The sequence below is a fragment of the Lepidothrix coronata genome, unplaced genomic scaffold, assembly GCF_001604755.1.
Source record: "Lepidothrix coronata isolate B3197 unplaced genomic scaffold, Lepidothrix_coronata-1.0 Scaffold341, whole genome shotgun sequence".
NCBI lineage: Eukaryota > Metazoa > Chordata > Aves > Passeriformes > Pipridae > Lepidothrix > Lepidothrix coronata.
Genome location: NW_016690521.1, coordinates 96,600 through 114,269, shown reverse-complemented (window position 1 = coordinate 114,269; position 17,670 = coordinate 96,600). Strand labels below are relative to the sequence as shown.

The 17,670-nt window shown below is 37.9% G+C and overlaps 1 protein-coding gene across 2 annotated transcripts in view; it reads left to right on the top strand.

The window, feature by feature from the left end:
* The window catches only part of RALGPS1 (Ral GEF with PH domain and SH3 binding motif 1), a 76,071-nt gene that overhangs the window by 37,498 nt on the left and 20,903 nt on the right, over positions 1-17,670 (top strand). For both annotated transcript variants that reach the window (XM_017838441.1, XM_017838442.1), the window contains 3 exons: positions 8,191-8,328; positions 10,017-10,110; positions 16,384-16,451. In XM_017838441.1, the coding sequence (XP_017693930.1) occupies positions 8,191-8,328; positions 10,017-10,110; positions 16,384-16,451 (300 nt within the window). The remainder of the gene's footprint in view (positions 1-8,190; positions 8,329-10,016; positions 10,111-16,383; positions 16,452-17,670) is intronic.

Genomic DNA, 17,670 nt, shown 5'->3' with positions numbered 1-17,670 from the left:
CAGATTGAGGATTCATAATTTGGCTGAACCCCAGAGCATTTTGTAATGTTTCTTCCCACTCATCGTGGTAATCTAAACCCTGTTTCTCGTTTCATTGCTGTGAATTCTTACTATTTTCCTAGAACCTTTTTAATAATTTGCTATTACAGAACTTTCCGTGTGTCGAATGTTTTTAGTTATCAGCTGTCACGTCTGGGTTTAAAAAAGGTTTGTCCAATGAAAGAATGTATTTAAGATGTGTTTATAACTTGCTGGGAATCTTGCAAAGAAATTACCGAAATTAAAAGTGAAAGTTCCCAATATAAAATCATACATTTTTATTACAGTTTAGCAAACCAAATGGTTGTTTCAGTCATTGTATATCATAGCCATCTTCAGAAAGCTATACCATATTGAAATAATGGGTTTCTTTGTAATTTAAAGATCTTTGGGTTTTGAAGAGATGGAGGAAACCAACATGAGAACACTGAGTACCTAAAGGACAAATAAAGAGGTTTAAAGACACTGGATTAAAACAAACTATTTCTGTTCAAGTTAAAAAGCAAGTAGTTGCTATTCTAATAATAAATTATTTCTATCATAAAAGTGGATGTCGGAAAAAACCCCACATCTAAATATATTGCACTAGCAATCCAGTACCCCTTGGGCTTTTTAAGTTCCTTGTACCTTTACTGTATGGTCTGAGATTCCTTCAGGAAATATTAGCACTTCTAATTATTTACTGGTTTTATGTTACCATTATTTTCTATTTTAACTCAAAACTTATTCATTTCTATTTCTAAAGAGGAGGACACAGGGACTGGAGTGGCCATTTCAGTGCTATTTAGTAGCATAGTCTGGATTCTTGGGATTAAAGTTGTCCAAAGCTTTTCCAATGCACCAGTTTTATACTGAAAATTGAACCAAAAAGTGATAATTCTATTCATTTTTGACAGATTTATCAGTAGACCTATTAAGCTTTCCTTTCGAGTTCTATGTGATTCATACTCCTTCCTTTCCAAGGTGCCTTTTCAGCCTAGGATACACAGAGCTGCTCAAGGAAGGGTAGTGGGAGCAGGAAGAACGTAGGGAGTGGTTTGCCATGAGTGTTTGCCAGGATATTGAAGTGGCTGTTTCCTGTGCTGATTGGTTTCTCCAATTTCTAACTCCTTGTAGAGCTGGGTAGGTGATTCCCTGCCTAGATTACTACTTGGCTGGAGTATCTAGTTTTCATTTTAAAAGTAATATTTTTAGATTCTTTGCTTTTGTAGGAAAATAAGGTTTCTAACTTGCAGTTATGCCCCGCAGCAATAAGGTTCTTGAAAAAACAGGATTTCCTGGGGATGAGGTTGTTTATTTAGGATGATATTTATAAAGCATCCATAATGCCTTTTAAACTCCTTAGCATATAGTTAAGATCCATTGATTTTAGGTCACTTAAATTTAAGTGCGATTATATGCCTAAAAATTTTACCCAGTGAAGGAGATTAGGGACTTCTCTTGTGTGTTTTTTAGTCAATGTTAGTAAAGTTCTCTTACAGGTAATTGTGTTATAAATAAAAATATTTGAAAAATCAAAAATAGACAAACTATTTCTTTTCTGTCCTCTTTGCTGAACAAGAAATGTATTATTACACAGATCAGCCTTCTGATTAAGTGCTGAGTGCATCTGTCTTTTTAAAGCTAAGTAAATTGTTCCTGTAAGCTTTTGTATATGACTCATTCCAAATCACATATGACAAAGCTGCCATGTTTCTTTGACCTTTGTCACTTTTGTCTACAGGGAAAAAGAAAAGTTGTTGCAACTTGATAGGTGACAGGGAATTTTTTTTTGGATGTGCCGAACGTTTGTATACCTGAATTGTTTGGATAACAATAGGTGTTTGCTCCTTGGGAAGGATTGAAGAAAAAAATGGGTTATGCCTTTGTGTGGGCATTCTGCTTGGACCAAGTGGGAATGCCTTTTCCTTGGATTTGTAGTACTGTGAAGTGCAGTTTGTTGCTTTTGTTAAAGGTTTTTGGCTGAATGATGTGCTTTGCAAAAAAGTTCATAGTTAATTTGTCTTTCATACTGACAATCTCAGGAATCAGCTTGTATTAAAATCTACGATTGGAGAATAACATCCAGCAAGGTACTAACACCCCGTTATTTCTGGCTGTGGAAGCTGACAGTCGTCAGCAGCAGGGTAATGCAGTCGTCAGGGAAGGGTTTTGGCTTTGCAAATGAGTGAAAATACTATAAAACAGCTGGTCATAAAAATTAACTTAGGGTCAGTGATCAGAAGCTCAAAGTAAACAAAAGAGATAAGAATGTGCCAATCTTGAAAAGGTAAACTTTGAGAAATGAAACAATTTGGTTTTTCAGAGAGGGTGCAGTTCAATTGCCACAATACCTTTCAAAACTAAAAATTAAAAAAAAATGTTTCTGTAAGAATAGCAGAAAAAGCGAACAGACAAATTCAGAGAATAAATCTTGTAAAGAAAAATTACCACCCAGACTTAAACCTAAAAGTGTTTATGTAAGATCTATCTCAGGAAGTCCCTTAACCACCACTTGCTGCTGACAGGAAGCTACATCTGGAAAACAGCTATTGTACCTTTGCCTTTTTCCTATACTCTTTTTTGAAGCATTCTCTGCTTTCTGATGCTGGATAGCATATGTTTAAAAATGTTAAAATGCAACCTTCTTAAAGTATTTAATCTCCTGTAATATATTTTTCCTGATTTTTGGGAAAAGTATTAGGAAATAGTTGGGTTTTGGGGAAAAAAATGAAAAAAAAAATTGGCAGTACTTTCAAGAAAATCTGATTCCTTTAGAGAGAAAGCTTTACTAGAAAGCTCCAGACAGCTTCAGAATTTTTTAGCCTGTTTCAATGAATAAGAAAATTATTTGCACCGGTCAGAAATGATTCAGGGTACAACTTCCTGAACATCATTTCAGCTGAATTATTGGTAGCATTATCTTTCATGTGTTGGTATCTTAGTTTGAAAATTGCTTGGGTTTTGCTCTACTTACTGATCTGTTTTTCTCTGTTAGGCTTCATTGCTGCAGTGACAAAGGTGGGATGATTAATTCCAGTGATCCATTAGGGTGAGACTATTCAGGAAAGACCACAGTGTCAACAACATCAAAATTTAATTTTGTTAGTTGATGTTGCTGAGGCTAATTGAGCCAAAATAAGGTAGTCTCTCTAGCTCTACATTTTTATAAGGTAAATTTTGCTTATGTCTCATGATAAAAAAGATTGCTTGAAGTACTTACTTTATTCACTGTTAATATCAGCGTCCGTTGCCTGCTTGTACATGCAGAACCTTGCTGCTGCAGCAGCTTAGTCTATCTAACTGCTGTACTCCAAACTCCCCTACAATAATAGATGTGTGGGTATAGGCTAGCACATTTATCATGTTTATAGTAGAATAATAGATTTGTGGCTGGAACAGACCCCCGGAGATCATCTGGTCCAGCCTTCTGTGGAAAGCAGGGCTGTAGATTCGGTTATCCAGGGTCCAGTCAAGCCAAATCTTGGAATATTTCCAGCAAGGGAAGTTGCTATCCCCTACCAGGGAACCTATTCTAACATTTCATTGTACTCACAGAAGAGATTTTTTACTTATATTCAGACCGAATGTCTGCCATCGCCTCTTGTCCTGTTGCTGAGTATCACTCTGAGTATTTCCATCTTCCCTGTAACTACCTTGTAGGTACTGGAAGAGTGGTCAGGTCCCATTCCTGCCCCTTCACTTGTCTAAGCTGAACAAATCCAATTCCTTTAACGTTTTTTCCTGTGACAAGTTTTCCAACTCTGTGATCACCTTGATGCCATCCATGGGAACATCTCATAATTATGTAATGTCTCTCTTGAGACATTTTATAATGAATGTTTCTGTGTGTTACAAATCCCATGGTATTGCCTTTGCAAATGTTTGTCTTCCGTTGTTTTTAGAGTACTCCAAGTCCTACCAAGGTTAACCAGTATATACATTTGGTTTTGTAGAAAATTTTTCCAGCCCTTACTCCATGGAAAATATCCAGTCTTCTTGAAACCAGCGATACCACAAAACTGTTGGCTTTTCTGCCTATGAGCTCATCTCCTAACAATGGTGCCTTTGGTTTTACAAACTGCTGACTGAAGTAATTTGGACTTTCTACCACGTAGTAAATTGATAAGTTTCTTTCCCTCTGTCCTCTACTTTATTTAGTATGGTACAACCACACTACTGTATGTGGGAAAATGCTTTCATAAATATATCTGACTACAAATTGGAAACATATCTTCATCTCTTCTGGCTCTTCTATCAAACCAGTGTCATTATTCAATTTTTGAGGAGGAAAAAATGGAAAACAATTACTTTCCGTGGGTTCCCTTCTGTTATGTGTGCCAGTTACTGCACGTCTTGCAGACACTGCTTCCTGTCCTGGAGGAGTGCTCTGTACCCAGGCATCCATGTAACACGGCAGCACATGTGCATTTAGGGGCTGTGAATATCCATAGAAGTGTATATGATTGTAAGTAGGAACTAAATTGTCTGAGACTGCAAGAAAGAACTAAATTGTTCATTAAAACATTTAACTTTTTTCCTCCTCCTCTTACAGCGTGTTTGTGGTTTTCACAGTAATAGTACAATTTTCCAAACTAGTGTGGTAGTTTATTACAGTATTTGATCAAAATGCTACTTAAGAATAACAAATTGAAGTCCCCAGGCTAATCAGAAATACTTCCCCATCAGCTAATTATTCTTTGTTGCAAACTAGTGAATGTCTGACTGACAAAGATACCATACAGCAGCTGTTTCCTAACTTGCATTTGCAGAACAGACAGCAGAGCACTGTGCACTAACGTATATGTCAAGTGTACAGTAGTGGTATGGTTTAACATAATTTTGGGCTTGTTAGTCCTACTATTTTACAGGATAGTTTTATATCCATTAGAAAAAACAAGTTTTAAAAAAATAAAAAGGAAAAGAGACACAATTAAGAACGATGCAAGTTTTCAATCTTTATCTGCACAGGTTTTTTATGATCAGTTTTGCAACACTGTGTATTTGTGAGAAAATTTTTGGTACTGAAAGTTTTGGATTACACTTTGTGCCCACGAATTGTCATAAACCTCCAAAGAGATTTGAAATTCTGAATTTTTAAGACTAAACGGTGCTGCTCCTTCTACAGACTGTACATTGTTACAGTATTTCTGTGAGGAATTTAACCTCCAGTTTTGTTAAGTCTTCCTGGTCATATTTATTTTCATGAGGTCTTTCTGACAGGGAAATGCTCACGCTTTCTTTCTCTCTTAACTTTTGGGAAATAGATGATAACAGTAACTTGCCTTGGTCAAAGAAATCTGTGAAGGAAAAGAAAATTTGAACCCAGGTTTTCTAACTTCCAGGCAAATGCCTTAAAAAACAGATTTCCCTTTGTTTCTGTTACTGCAGCTTTTCTCATTGGTATTTTCCTTTGTACATGTGATTTAGTGGACGGAAAATGTTTTGTCTTTCATAGGATGTTATGTCAGTCTTTCTTAATGAGGAACAAATTACACACCCTAGCTGTTCATGAAAAATTTAAAGCTTAGATGCTCCAGCTGAGATTCATCAGAACTGGGTGAAGCTGAGTGACCACTGATTTCAGAAAGCTTGGGAGTATTTTTCTTAAGACCTTGTTGTTAGTACCAAACAACTCCCCAGAGTATGCTTATTTATTATCTGCCTCAGTACTACTTTCTTTTTCACAGAAGCCTTGAGTATTGAATAGAGAAAATAATAGGAGAAACTTAGCTGTGAATCAAGACACCGTTATATAGACTTAGGTCTGCATCCTGCTGAACACTGCAGTTCTCCATAAATATTTTTTTCAATAAAATTTAGCTTTGGAAGTTGTTTTCTGGTGGACGGAGCACTCAAAATGCATTATCTGGGTGGCATTGACTGTTACATTTCAAGGTTGCTTTTTGTTGTACTAATGTTTCCCTGTCTTTAAACTGTTAGTAATATTATTGCTTTGTTTGCGCTCTTCAGTAAAAATTTAAGAGCTTGGTATTACAGGTTTGGGGTTTTTTTTGCCAATTTAAAAATAATACTCTTTACATTATTTACATTTATTTACATTTACAATATTTTTAAAAATAATCACTCTTTACATAGAGTGATTTTCACTGATAGATTTAATTCTGGATTATTTGACTGTGCTTTTTCTTAGTCCATGTTAGTTTTTCCATGATACCATAAACTAATGAAGCACAATGTTGTCTGCATACAATACCCAGCTGCGAAATTAGTTCTGGTAACAATGGAGAAAAGTGAGTATCACTGGAAAATGATACTTGCCTGTGGAAGAAGCTGCCCATGAGCTCACCCTCTGGAAAATATCCTGATGGCTCCACAGCTTAGAGAGCTTTTTTCAGTGCACAGTAGCACAAACTGAGCCAAAGTTTGAAAAGCTAGTGCTGTGTGTTTGCTTTGGCATGGGGTAGCCCTGAACCTTTCCTTTGAGAAACAGATCTTGAAGTCTTTTGCTGAAGGGTATGATTTTGTCATTCCTTGGTACAAAATAAACTGATTCTCATGTGTTCCTATTATCACGTCATATATGTAGAAGAGTTCAAAATGTCACTGCCCAGATGCAGGCTTGTAACACTAAAAAAAAAAAATAAATCAAAGAATCATCCTTCTTGCTTTAAAAGAAGAGACAGAGAGAAACAACCTTAGAAAGGTGTTGCTTGGTGTGTAATTACAAAGAGTTTGGGTTTTTTTCTTACGCTGTAAAGAAGAAAACTTCTAGTAAGGCACATGCTTTTCTTAGATTTGCTAGACTATGCTGGTGGTCTGTAACTTGTAGCTCTGTATGATAGTAATGAGGCATTACTAGAGAACACATAAGAACATTTTCATTTGAGGAAAGAGTTTATATTTTCCCAGATGGAAATATGATTTCCAGGGGCTTGGGTTGTGGGGGGTTTTTTGTTGGTTTGTTTGTTTGGTTTTTTTTTTACCTGAGTAAGTTTGAGGCATACTTACAACCAGGAAATGACGTGAAAATAATTTGTTTTCACTGCACCAACTTAATATCCTTCCAATGATCTGATCATTATCAGTAATTAATGCAGGCATACTGAGATTCTCTCAGAAGCAGTTTGCTTAGGCGTGCTCCCTGCATTTCCTTCCCCTTTGAAAAATTGTGCTTGACTAGCACAGCTGCATTGCCTGTTGTTTTAATAGGTGGGTTTTGTTGAGAAAATGTAATGTTGTAAAGCTAGAAGAGTGAAAGCAAGACAGCAAGCTATTTTCCTGGAATTAAGACTGTTCTTTTCAAGGCAGGGCAAGAAAGCATGGGCCAAAGGGGGAGTCGTTAATTATAAACATGCTCAAAAACCAGTATGGAAAATCCAGTGTGGAAATACGGTAGATTTTTATGCTGCACAAATTATTTTCCTGCTCAAAAGAATGTTCCCTTCTTTGTTATGCAACAAAGAGGCACTAACTTTCCTGCACAGGTCACAGAACAGTTTAGGAATATGATAAATTAGAGTTTGCCTTTTAGCTGACCCTAAATGTTTGAGCAATCCTTTAAAAAAAATCAGACCGAGATAATGTTTTTGACACACTAGCAATAGCTGCAGTGGCCCCTGAATGGAGCACATACAGACATTTCTGTTCAGTCTACAGCATCCACAGCAGACTCAGCACATTTTGTTCTTGATGGAAAAACTACATTTTTTGATGCCCTTTTCTAAATTAAGAAATCAATAAATAAAACCCTTTTCTTTATGCTTTCTTAAATCATTACATAATTAAGCCCAAGTATCTTCTCATGATGTCTTCTAGCAAAGTCAGCCTGGAGCCAGAGCCAAAGCTGCAGTAATTCCTTCCAGCAGTGACTAGTGGCATTGCAGGGGGCTCTGGTCATGTCCCCATCCTCACTCCACCAGTTAGGGCAGCTCTCACTCTCTTTTTTTAGTGTCCTTGTTATGGTCCTGCAAATTGCTCATAGTAGGCATTAGCCTAAGTGCACAAAAGCTTTTCTGTCCTTTTTTAAGAGGTGTCATAGAACTCAAGCAGTAATTATGGAATTTTTCAGTATGCAAATGCCAAGGTCTCCTTTGTTTAATGGGTCCAGACCACAGTGGGAGTAAATAGCTGCTGGCTGTTATTAAGAATTATGCAACTATTTCTGTTTGAAACACTGGATCAATTGATTGATTGATTTGTTTGTTTCAGGAATTTATCTCTTGGATTTAATCTACATTGATTCTGCATATCCCGCTTCAGACAGCATTATGGAGAATGAACAAAGATCCAATCAAATGAACAATATCCTCCGAATAATAGCTGATCTGCAAGTCTCCTGTAACTACGGTTGGTAAATTTTGTTATGCCTATTAAACCTTAGCTAAAATTTCTTTAGTACAACATTGTGAAAGCAGTTTTTGGCCCTTAGTAAAGGCAACACAAGAGGCTAACGTTGGTAGAGTTGGACACTGAAAAGTGATATAACTTCCACTCCTGTGAAGCTTTGGTCTTACCAGTAAATTGGGCAGATAAATATGTATTCAAAATTGTAAGAGCTATAACAGAGGTTGCATAGAGTTTACTGCTGCATGTGGGCTACAGAAGACGTACTTTCAAGTGCAGCTATTCCATTTGTGTTATATTCCATTTCCACCAGAGGCAATTAGAGAGAATTATTTTAATATTTTCCCTTTACCGTGCAGTAGAAATGATGAGTGTAGAATGTGTCATTTCATTATAATTTTGTTGTTAACATCCTGATGATACATTTACAAAATGAAATACAAATATTTCAGTCTATACAAGTTGTTCACTTGTGTTAAGCTTTTCCACATACGTTGCTACTGGATGAAGTGATGAAAATGAGGACTAGTTCCTTTTGTTAACACGATTTTACTCTAAAATTCATTTCTGCAGTTCTAGCCTGCTAGTGAAGCCGTATGTCAAGAAATGTGCTGAGTTTGGGGTCTTGATGAATACTTGGCGTGCTTTTGGGGACTTAGCATGACTTTTCATTGCTTAAACATGAAACAAGCTGATAGGCCTTGACAGCAGCTATACAACTGAATAAATTCAGGACATTTAAATGCTACAGTTTTGGAGAGCTTAGTAAAAAAAAAAGAAATGTTAGATTGTGAGAACACGGGGCAAGAAATTAACTGTGTATGCTGAAGTATCCAGCCCTTGTCCTTTGGTATTATTGTCAACTTTGGTATTTTAAAGTATTTAAAGGTAGTGACTAGCCATAGTAATGTATTATTATGAATAGCTAGATTATTCAGATGTCATTTTCTTGTTGTAAATTTCATTTTGTCTCTGAATACTTTGAATGACAAAGAAACCTCATTATTTCAGTGACCCTTGCCTTTTGACAGTTTTGGTATCTTCCTGCAGTGCTATGCATTGAGTGCTTTCATTAAAATCAGGATGAAAATTAAAATATGGCCTTGAAGAAACAATGTTCTGGAATAATGGGTGCCTTTAAAACAGTTGTCTTGTCTTTACAAGAGCATGAAAGTTAAGTTAGGTACTACGAGGCATATTCCTGTCCATGCACCCTGTGTCCAGGGGTTCTTCTGTCATTCTGAACTTAGTGTCTTTCATTCTTGGTATTCAGCATTGTAATTTTTAATTAATTATTTAATAATTTTTAAGTCTTTTCAATTCTTGTTCATAAGAGAACCACTAATAGCCGTGGCTGCAGGTTTTGGTTTTCCCCAGAACAATGAGCAAAAATTCTAGCAGAGTTTGCAGCAAATAATTCTTTTCCACCTGTGAGACAACATGTAATAAAATCCATGAGCTTTCCTGATGATTAAGTGTATCTTTGTTTTGTTTAACAACTGAGAGCATCACTTTTGCTCCATCTTTAACATCTTAGAGTGAAAGTAGTATTTCTGCCTGATTTATTCTTTAGGAAAGTTCAAATTCTCTTGTTTCCATTAAGGTAACCATGAGAACCAGAAGAAAAACCTGAAACAATAATCGATTTTGGATGTTCATCTTCTTTGTTTGTTTGTTTGAACACTCCACAGATCATCTTACAACACTCCCCCATGTGCAAAAGTATTTGAAGTCTGTCCGTTACATTGAAGAACTTCAGAAATTTGTAGAAGATGACAATTATAAGTAAGTACTGTTCTTTTCTTCAGGCTTTGGGAAATTTAGAGGAAAGATCACTTGGTTCTTAGTTTGGTTAGGAGCTGAACAGAAAGCCCTTGGCTGAAGATGTTTTGGAGTGTTTCTACTGAGTAAAATCCAGAATCACAGTCTTCCTTTATGACTATAAGCAGATTTACAAAATGAAATATATTTGTAACAGTTAAAAGTAGATGAAAATCTAGTCTTTATTCTATTACATGATGGTCGTATGCTGGGAATTTTGTTCAGTAACCCTAAAAGCATCTCCAAGATTGACTCTATGGCGTTATGAATAATACATTAAGAACATCTACCAATTTCAAATAACTATTTTTAATAAATTGGTACTCAAGATTTGGAGGTTTAAGTTTTGGGGGTTTAAGTGTGTCAAACCAATGCTTACAGAAGACCAGGAGAAGAGCTAACCTGCACAATGGTTTGATGTTTTCATAGCAAAATTTATCTGCTCTGTGGAATTAGAATTCCTGCCAGAGTACTGATGCATGTTCTTCCTTTTCACATCCCATGACATTGTATATGTTTCACATATAGAGACAACATTGTGCAAGAGATGCACATTGACCATGAGCAGCGCACACAGCCTTTGAAAAGGTCAGGCAGACCAAGACATTTGTTAAAAGTAGTCTGAGAATTAAATCTCGATGTTAAAATTTAACACATGGTCATTGTTTACTAATTTCCCCCATACTTCCATGCTTCATTAAAGTAGTGAAGATAGAGCAAAATTAAACTGAGTAGTCATTGGTAAAGGTGAAGACTTGTAGTTAGGATAGGCTTTACAGCCCTTGGATTGGATTAAAGAAACTGGTCATGTTGTTTAGTTTGATTTTTAGATGGAGTTTCCTATTGACGCAAGTGTTTATACAATAGCTTTTATGAACTGTACTATCTTAGAAAAACAAATTAAGGAAATGTTTTCTATAAACAAATGATATTATGACAAGATTTGGAAAAAATGCAAGTAATTCCATTTTAAATTTTAATATTAATTTAACTTTAGCAGCAGCCTTGCTGATAATGCTGTAAGATATTTGATATATCTTAAAGATCATTTAGTACTTTTTCTTTTGATTTAGTTATTTGTGAGACTAATTCAATCAAGTTGAGCAGTTTTCTTTCTAGGCTTCACTGTGGCAAGGAAAAACTTGACTAAAGTCACAAATGGTATCAAAAAGAAGAAAAGATTAAATTCTTACCACAAGAAAGTTACTGCAGCTTACATTGGAGAACCTTGATCTTTTTCTGCTGTGTTTGTTTCGTCAGACTAAAGCTTTAAATTAAAAAAAACCCTATTAATTTAAATTCATCAAAACTCATCACATCTAACCTTAAAGGGAACTCTCATTCCTCATCCATTTTTGCATTTGGTAAGAAGTTTTTGGATTTTCTTTTGAATATTTGATTTCACATTTTCCTCTCAGTTTCCCCTAATGGATCTTTAGTTTCATAGCATTTTCTAGTCCCGTGCCAGAAGAAACTTTAAGCCTAAAAAATGCAGAGTACTACGTTTTTAGAGTGGGAAAGAATCTCCTCTCTCTTCCTCTTTCCAGTGACTGCTCTTTTTGAGCCAAGGACAGCATTAGTGCTCTCTGCAGAGATGTATGTGTGACCTTTGGCATGAAGAACAGAACTGTCACACTACCATGCTGTCAGGGAAAGAAGCTTAGATAGTTGCCCTAAAATGTATTGGCAGAATCCCAACACACGTTTCACCAAATGAGAACCTCAATTACACTGAAAAGGAAAATTTGGCAGCCAGTTTATATAAACAGAGCTTTTCTCTACAATTTTTTGTGCTAGTCCAATTGCTTCCTTTAGGTTCATGCTTGTCAGCAAGTAGGAATGCTCCAGAAAACCCCTGACAATGATATCATACCCTAAAAATAACAGATCTTTCTTGTGCAGCCTATATACTGTTTTTTTGCAGAAGCTGCCCAGTTATAGCAGTATATAACATTGTGGCACCATGCCATATCCTTTCCTAACCTGACATGCCTTGCAGCCATTCCTAAACAATCTTTTTGCTGACCTTTTGGTATCATTAGGCCACTCCTTTTATTCTCCACATTTGTTCTTTGAGTAAAACCAGTTTTAAGATTATTTTTTGTATTACTTACTTGTCTGGACAGAAGAGTCAGGATTGGAATCCTGTTGTGTAAGCTTCTATCTATACCTGTAATTCAGTCCTTCAGAGATATTCCAATATAGTAGTAAGATGATTTATAGAAAAATCAGTTCAAATTTAGGTTCAGATAGGCAGGATGCTACTGGAAAGCATCCGAGAGAAATTAATAGGCAATTAAAAGGTTATACTGACTCCTAGCAGTGCTGGTACTCTAGAAGTGCGAGCTGCACCATGTTAGTTCTAGTCCTGTGGGAACGGGAATTGAATGGCAGGTGCTTAAAATATTAATACTGATAACAGTGAACCTTGGCCACAGACCATCTTAAAAAGGCCTCCCAGGCAGCTCTAGTCTCCGGACCTTTTCCACCAAGAATTGTGATCAAAGGCAGAGGGAGGGGAAAACCTTCACTGTTAGTCTGAGATGCATACTGATCCCATGGCCACATGGTTCAGTAGCTATAGTTGTGGCTTGACTGCCTCTTCTTCAGGATACAGAGTAGAATCATAGAATCATGGAATCACTAAGGTTGGAAAAGACCTCCAAAGTCATCAAGCCCAACCTTTGAACAATCACCACCTCATCAACCAGACCAGAGCACTGAGTGCCACATCCAGTCATTCCTTGAACACCTCCAGGGATGAGGACTCCACCACCTCCCTTGACAGCCCCTTCCAATTCCTGACAGCCCTTTCCATGAAGAAATTCCTCCTGATGTCTAACCTAAACCTCTCTTTGCACAGCTGGAGGCTGTTTCCTCTTTTCCTGTCCCTTGTTCTCTGGGAGCAGAGCCCAACCTCCCCCAGCTCCACCCTCCTGTCAGGGAGTTGCGGAGAGCAAGAGGGTCAGCCCTGAGCCTCCCTTTCTCCAGGCTGAGCCCCCCCAGCTCCCTCAGCCGCTCCTGGTGCTCCAGACCCTTCCCCAGCTCCGTTCCCTTCTCTTGATGCACTCCAGCCCCTCAATGTCTTTTTGCAGTGAGGGGCCCAAAACTGACGCCAGGATTCAAGGTGTGGCCTCACCAGTGCCCAGTACAGAGGAACAATCACTGCCCTGGTCCTGCTGTCACACTATTACTGACACAAGCCAGGTGCCTTTGGCCTTCTTGCTCACCTGGGCACACCTGGCTGATCTTCAACTGCTGTCAACCAGCACCCCCAGGGCCTTTTCTGCTGGGCCGCTCTCAAGCCACTCTGTCCATCCCCAGCCTGGAGCATTCCATGGGGTTTTTGTAACTGAAGTGCAGGAACCAGTACTTGGCCTTGTTCGTCTTGGCCTATCAGTGCCTCCTGCCCAGATCCCTCTACAGAGCTTTCCTGCCTACCAGCAGATCAGCATTCCCACACAGCTTGGTATTGTCTGTGAACTTATGGACTGTGCACTCAATCCCCTCATCCAGATCATCAGTAAAGATGTTAAACAGGACTGAGCCCAAAACTGACCCCTGGGGAACCCCACTAGTGACTGGCCCCAGTTGGATGTGGCCCCATTCCCCACCACTCTCTGGGCCTGGCCATTAGCCAGATGTTTCCCAGTGAAGAATGCACCTGTCCAAGCCATGGACTGCCAGCCTCTCCAGGAGAATGTTGTGGGATTCTTGAGGACAGCGGAGCTTCCAGCAACCTAATGTTGCTGAACCTACTGTTGTAGAATCTACTGTTTAAATGCTAGACAGGCAACCAAAAATGTTTCAGATATGTCAGACCCATTTTGTTTCGTATGCAAATTGTGGTCAGAAACTGTGCCCCGAGGAACAGCTTTGAGGACTGCACTGCTTTGTTGTGACTAACATTGTCCTTGTCTCAGCATTGCCTTAAATCCTATAGCAGGTCATAGCACTTCCCCTGATGTACATATTCATAGACAGTATTTCACCTGTGCTGTTTTTCAAACGTGCAAAAGCTGTACTGAATCTTAGACCTTGATATGCAGTAAGCTGACGAAGTTGGTACAAAATGTAAAGTTAGACAAGTGATTTCTGGCCTTCTCAGGGACGTGAGGTAGTCCTGCTACACTGGTTCTAAATAATGCCTGATTCTGTAAATAGTTGTCTGAAATTATAGACTGGACCTGCTTAATGAGAACAATTCAGTTCAGCATGCTTAAGAATAAAGCTAGTTTCTAATCCTTATGTACAGATTTAAATTCCTTTTATTCTAACAAAGCAAGAAGTTTTCAGGAGGAATGCATTACAGATCACATCACCGTGAAAGAAAGAAGCGATTTGCTTACGTGGACTGAATTGCAGTCATATCTCTTTGCAGTGGGCTGATTAGACAGATGTTTCCACAGTGACCAAATAAACTGTAGCTATTGCCTGAGAACTAATAAAACTGAGTAACTTACTTGATAACAGGGTAAGGAAAGAACATCAGAAATGAGCTCCTCAAAGCTGGCAGAAACTAAACATGCCATTTTCACGTATGGGGAAGAACAGGTAACATCTCCCCTGTACAGACAGAAATAGAAGAAATTAACAATTGTGGAACAGTGATGGGTTAGCAGGACGAGGGGTTGTCTGCTTCTGTTTGGAGAAAAACTGTGAAACAAGTTGAAACGCATGTTCTGCTTTGCCTAAGGACTTTGGTTTGTCAAATATGAGCTAACCTGGTAAAATGAGCTTAATATCTAAATTTTTCAGCGTCTGTATATGGCACAGTTCTGCAGGAGATTATTTATAAAAAAAATATAGAAAGCTTTCTATGCAAAAATCAAGCTCACAGCATGGGAACAATAAAGCTCTAATATAGTGAGGAACAGATCACCCCTAAAAGTGAACAAAGGAATAACTACTGGGCAAGGGATGCAACTGGAACATTTCTACAGACATGGAAGATAAATTCACACAGTAGGGCCCTGTTTACAGGGAAGTTCCCCCTGTTACAAAGGAAGTTCTTTTGCCATTTTTCCGTATTGAAAGAAATTCCCATGTGATCAACATTTGAATCATGCACTTGTATTGTTGTAACTCTCTCATTGTTGGCTTCTAGGAGAGTCATGGTACTGCTTCTGAGTCACAGAAATCATGCTTGCAGAAAGAAAAGGTAGCCTGGAAAGGAACAATTGATTCATTACCTACTTGAAATACATTACTTTGGGTAGTTAAAAGAATGTAGTACTATCAGAAGAATAGAAATTCAGTAACATGAAAAGTGACTGTACATTTGTTAATCGACTTCACACTGAAACATAGTTGACAGTGTTTGAATACTGTGAAAAAGGAACTGGAAGGTATTCCCCATAAACAGGGTAAGAAAAATGATAGTTGGGCCACACATGATATTTTGAAATGCTCTCATAGGTTCCTTCCCCTGTCCCTCTGCACATTTTTCTGTGCAGTCAGAAAGCCTTTCCTGGGTGCACGGTTGGGAGGTGCTCGAGATCTCCACAGCTGCTGTGTGTGTGCAGTGCTGTGCAGTGACAGCAGCTATTTCCTTTGGGGTTATGACTATTCCATTAAAACTTACTTAACACTGTAGTCCTCCATACCTTTTTGTCAAACTGTGTGTACAGAGTAAAGGACCCATGAATGTCAAGTGCCTAAACTTGAGAGATGGCAGAAGTGACATGCGGTGGGAGATGGAGACACATTGGAGTGCTGAGATAATGCCAGAGGGAGTGAGGTCATCATAGAACACAAGGAGTTTGGCAGAGTGACATATAATATTTTCTTCCAATTATCTTCTTTTCTATTAAGTGTTGGTAACTTGGTTACTTTTCTGTAAGTCATAATAACTAAATAACTGTTTCTGAGTGCGTGTTTCCACATGGTAACAGAGTAAATTCACTTTCATGCTCGGAGGGAATAAAATGTTTGCTGTTAGGTTTGTGTCTAAATTATTAAGTTTTAGAGGGGTTTTTTTCCAGGTAAAAGACTATACGAACTTACAGTTTTACACTGAGAGGGAGGATAAAGTAACAATTTCCCTTTTTGTTTTCATAGACTTTCCTCACTGTTTCTTTCTTGGTTCTAACAGATAGTGATTTACTTTGAAAAAATTATTGTTTTGTTACATCACTAAATAAATAACTACACTTCCAAGAAAGTGCCAAAATAATTACTTTCAACTTTTATTGAGAATTTTTTTTTGTTAATTTCTCTAAAAACTTGTTTTTCCAGATTGTCTTTAAGAATTGAGCCAGGTAACAGCTCTCCTCGACTGGTTTCCTCCAAAGAAGATCTTGCAGGTATAAAACATTGTTTGAAAATTTGAGTAAGGAAATAATTTAATTACAGAAATCCTTCACTGAAGTGTATGAGAAAACCCAGAGGTACAACAGTAGCATGAGTCAACAATAAGAATTGCTGACTTATTTAGAAACAGTTGCAGGTCAAGGGATGACACAGGGTGTTTGCTAGCATTGGAACAGATGTCAGATTGTGGAATTTTTCACAAATGCTTGTATTTTCATGATTATTTAATAAGTGATGAAAAAAGGGCCGTCTTTCGGTACAAACAAATCAGTGCAGTGAATAACATAGGAAATTGTCCTTTCAGATTTCTGTGTGATCATATAAATTTGAGACAATTTCATTGTGTAAAGCAGGAGAACAAAAGATTTGTAACAGCTTCTAGCAACATCTAAATAACTATGGTACCACCCATAAGTTGACCAAAACTAATCTGTTTATTTCTATGAACAGACTAAGCAAACATCAGACTGTATGAAATGTACCTACTGCTATAGGAGCCATTATCTCAAAAGCTGTTCTTTTTTAATCTCTTGAACCTGAATGGCCAATTTTCTGTCTCATTATGTTAAACCACATGCGAACGTAAAAGACTTACGGGGTCCAGACCACATCTGACAAGGAGTTTCATTTGGCATTCAAAGTGTCTTCTCACTGAATGAGAGAAAGAAAAAGGAAGATACTAAATATGAAAGAAAAAAAAAGGGGGGTTTTCATCTACCTCTCAGGTCTTCATGTTGGCAGCTGTCAAATTACCATTTTTTTATAGGGAACCTCTTGTTTATCTCAGGAGTGTGATTGCTATTCCCAGAGCTCGATAAACAGTTGACCTGGTCTTCAGTTTCTTCAGGAAGGTGCTTTCCCTCTTCCTGCTCAATGCTCAGTATTATTAATTGTTGTGGAATAGGAATAAGGAAATAGTTCAGAGGAGAATTTTTTTTTATTAGGTGAGTTCAAATGCAGTTGTTAATGAACACGTGCATTTGAAAGTTTACTTCTCTGTAGCAGCCATCACAGTGCTGTGCTCTGTGTCTGCAGTTGGAAAGTTGTTGATACCTTTCCAAGGTATCAGGCTTCTGCTGAAGTACCAGACTTCTGCTAAGCAGTGCCCACAGCACCAAGGCTGTCTCTCCGAACTCACCCCCCTGCCAAAAAGGCCAGTGGGCTGGGTGTGGACAAGATGTTGGCAGGGGACATAGCCAGGACAGCTCATTC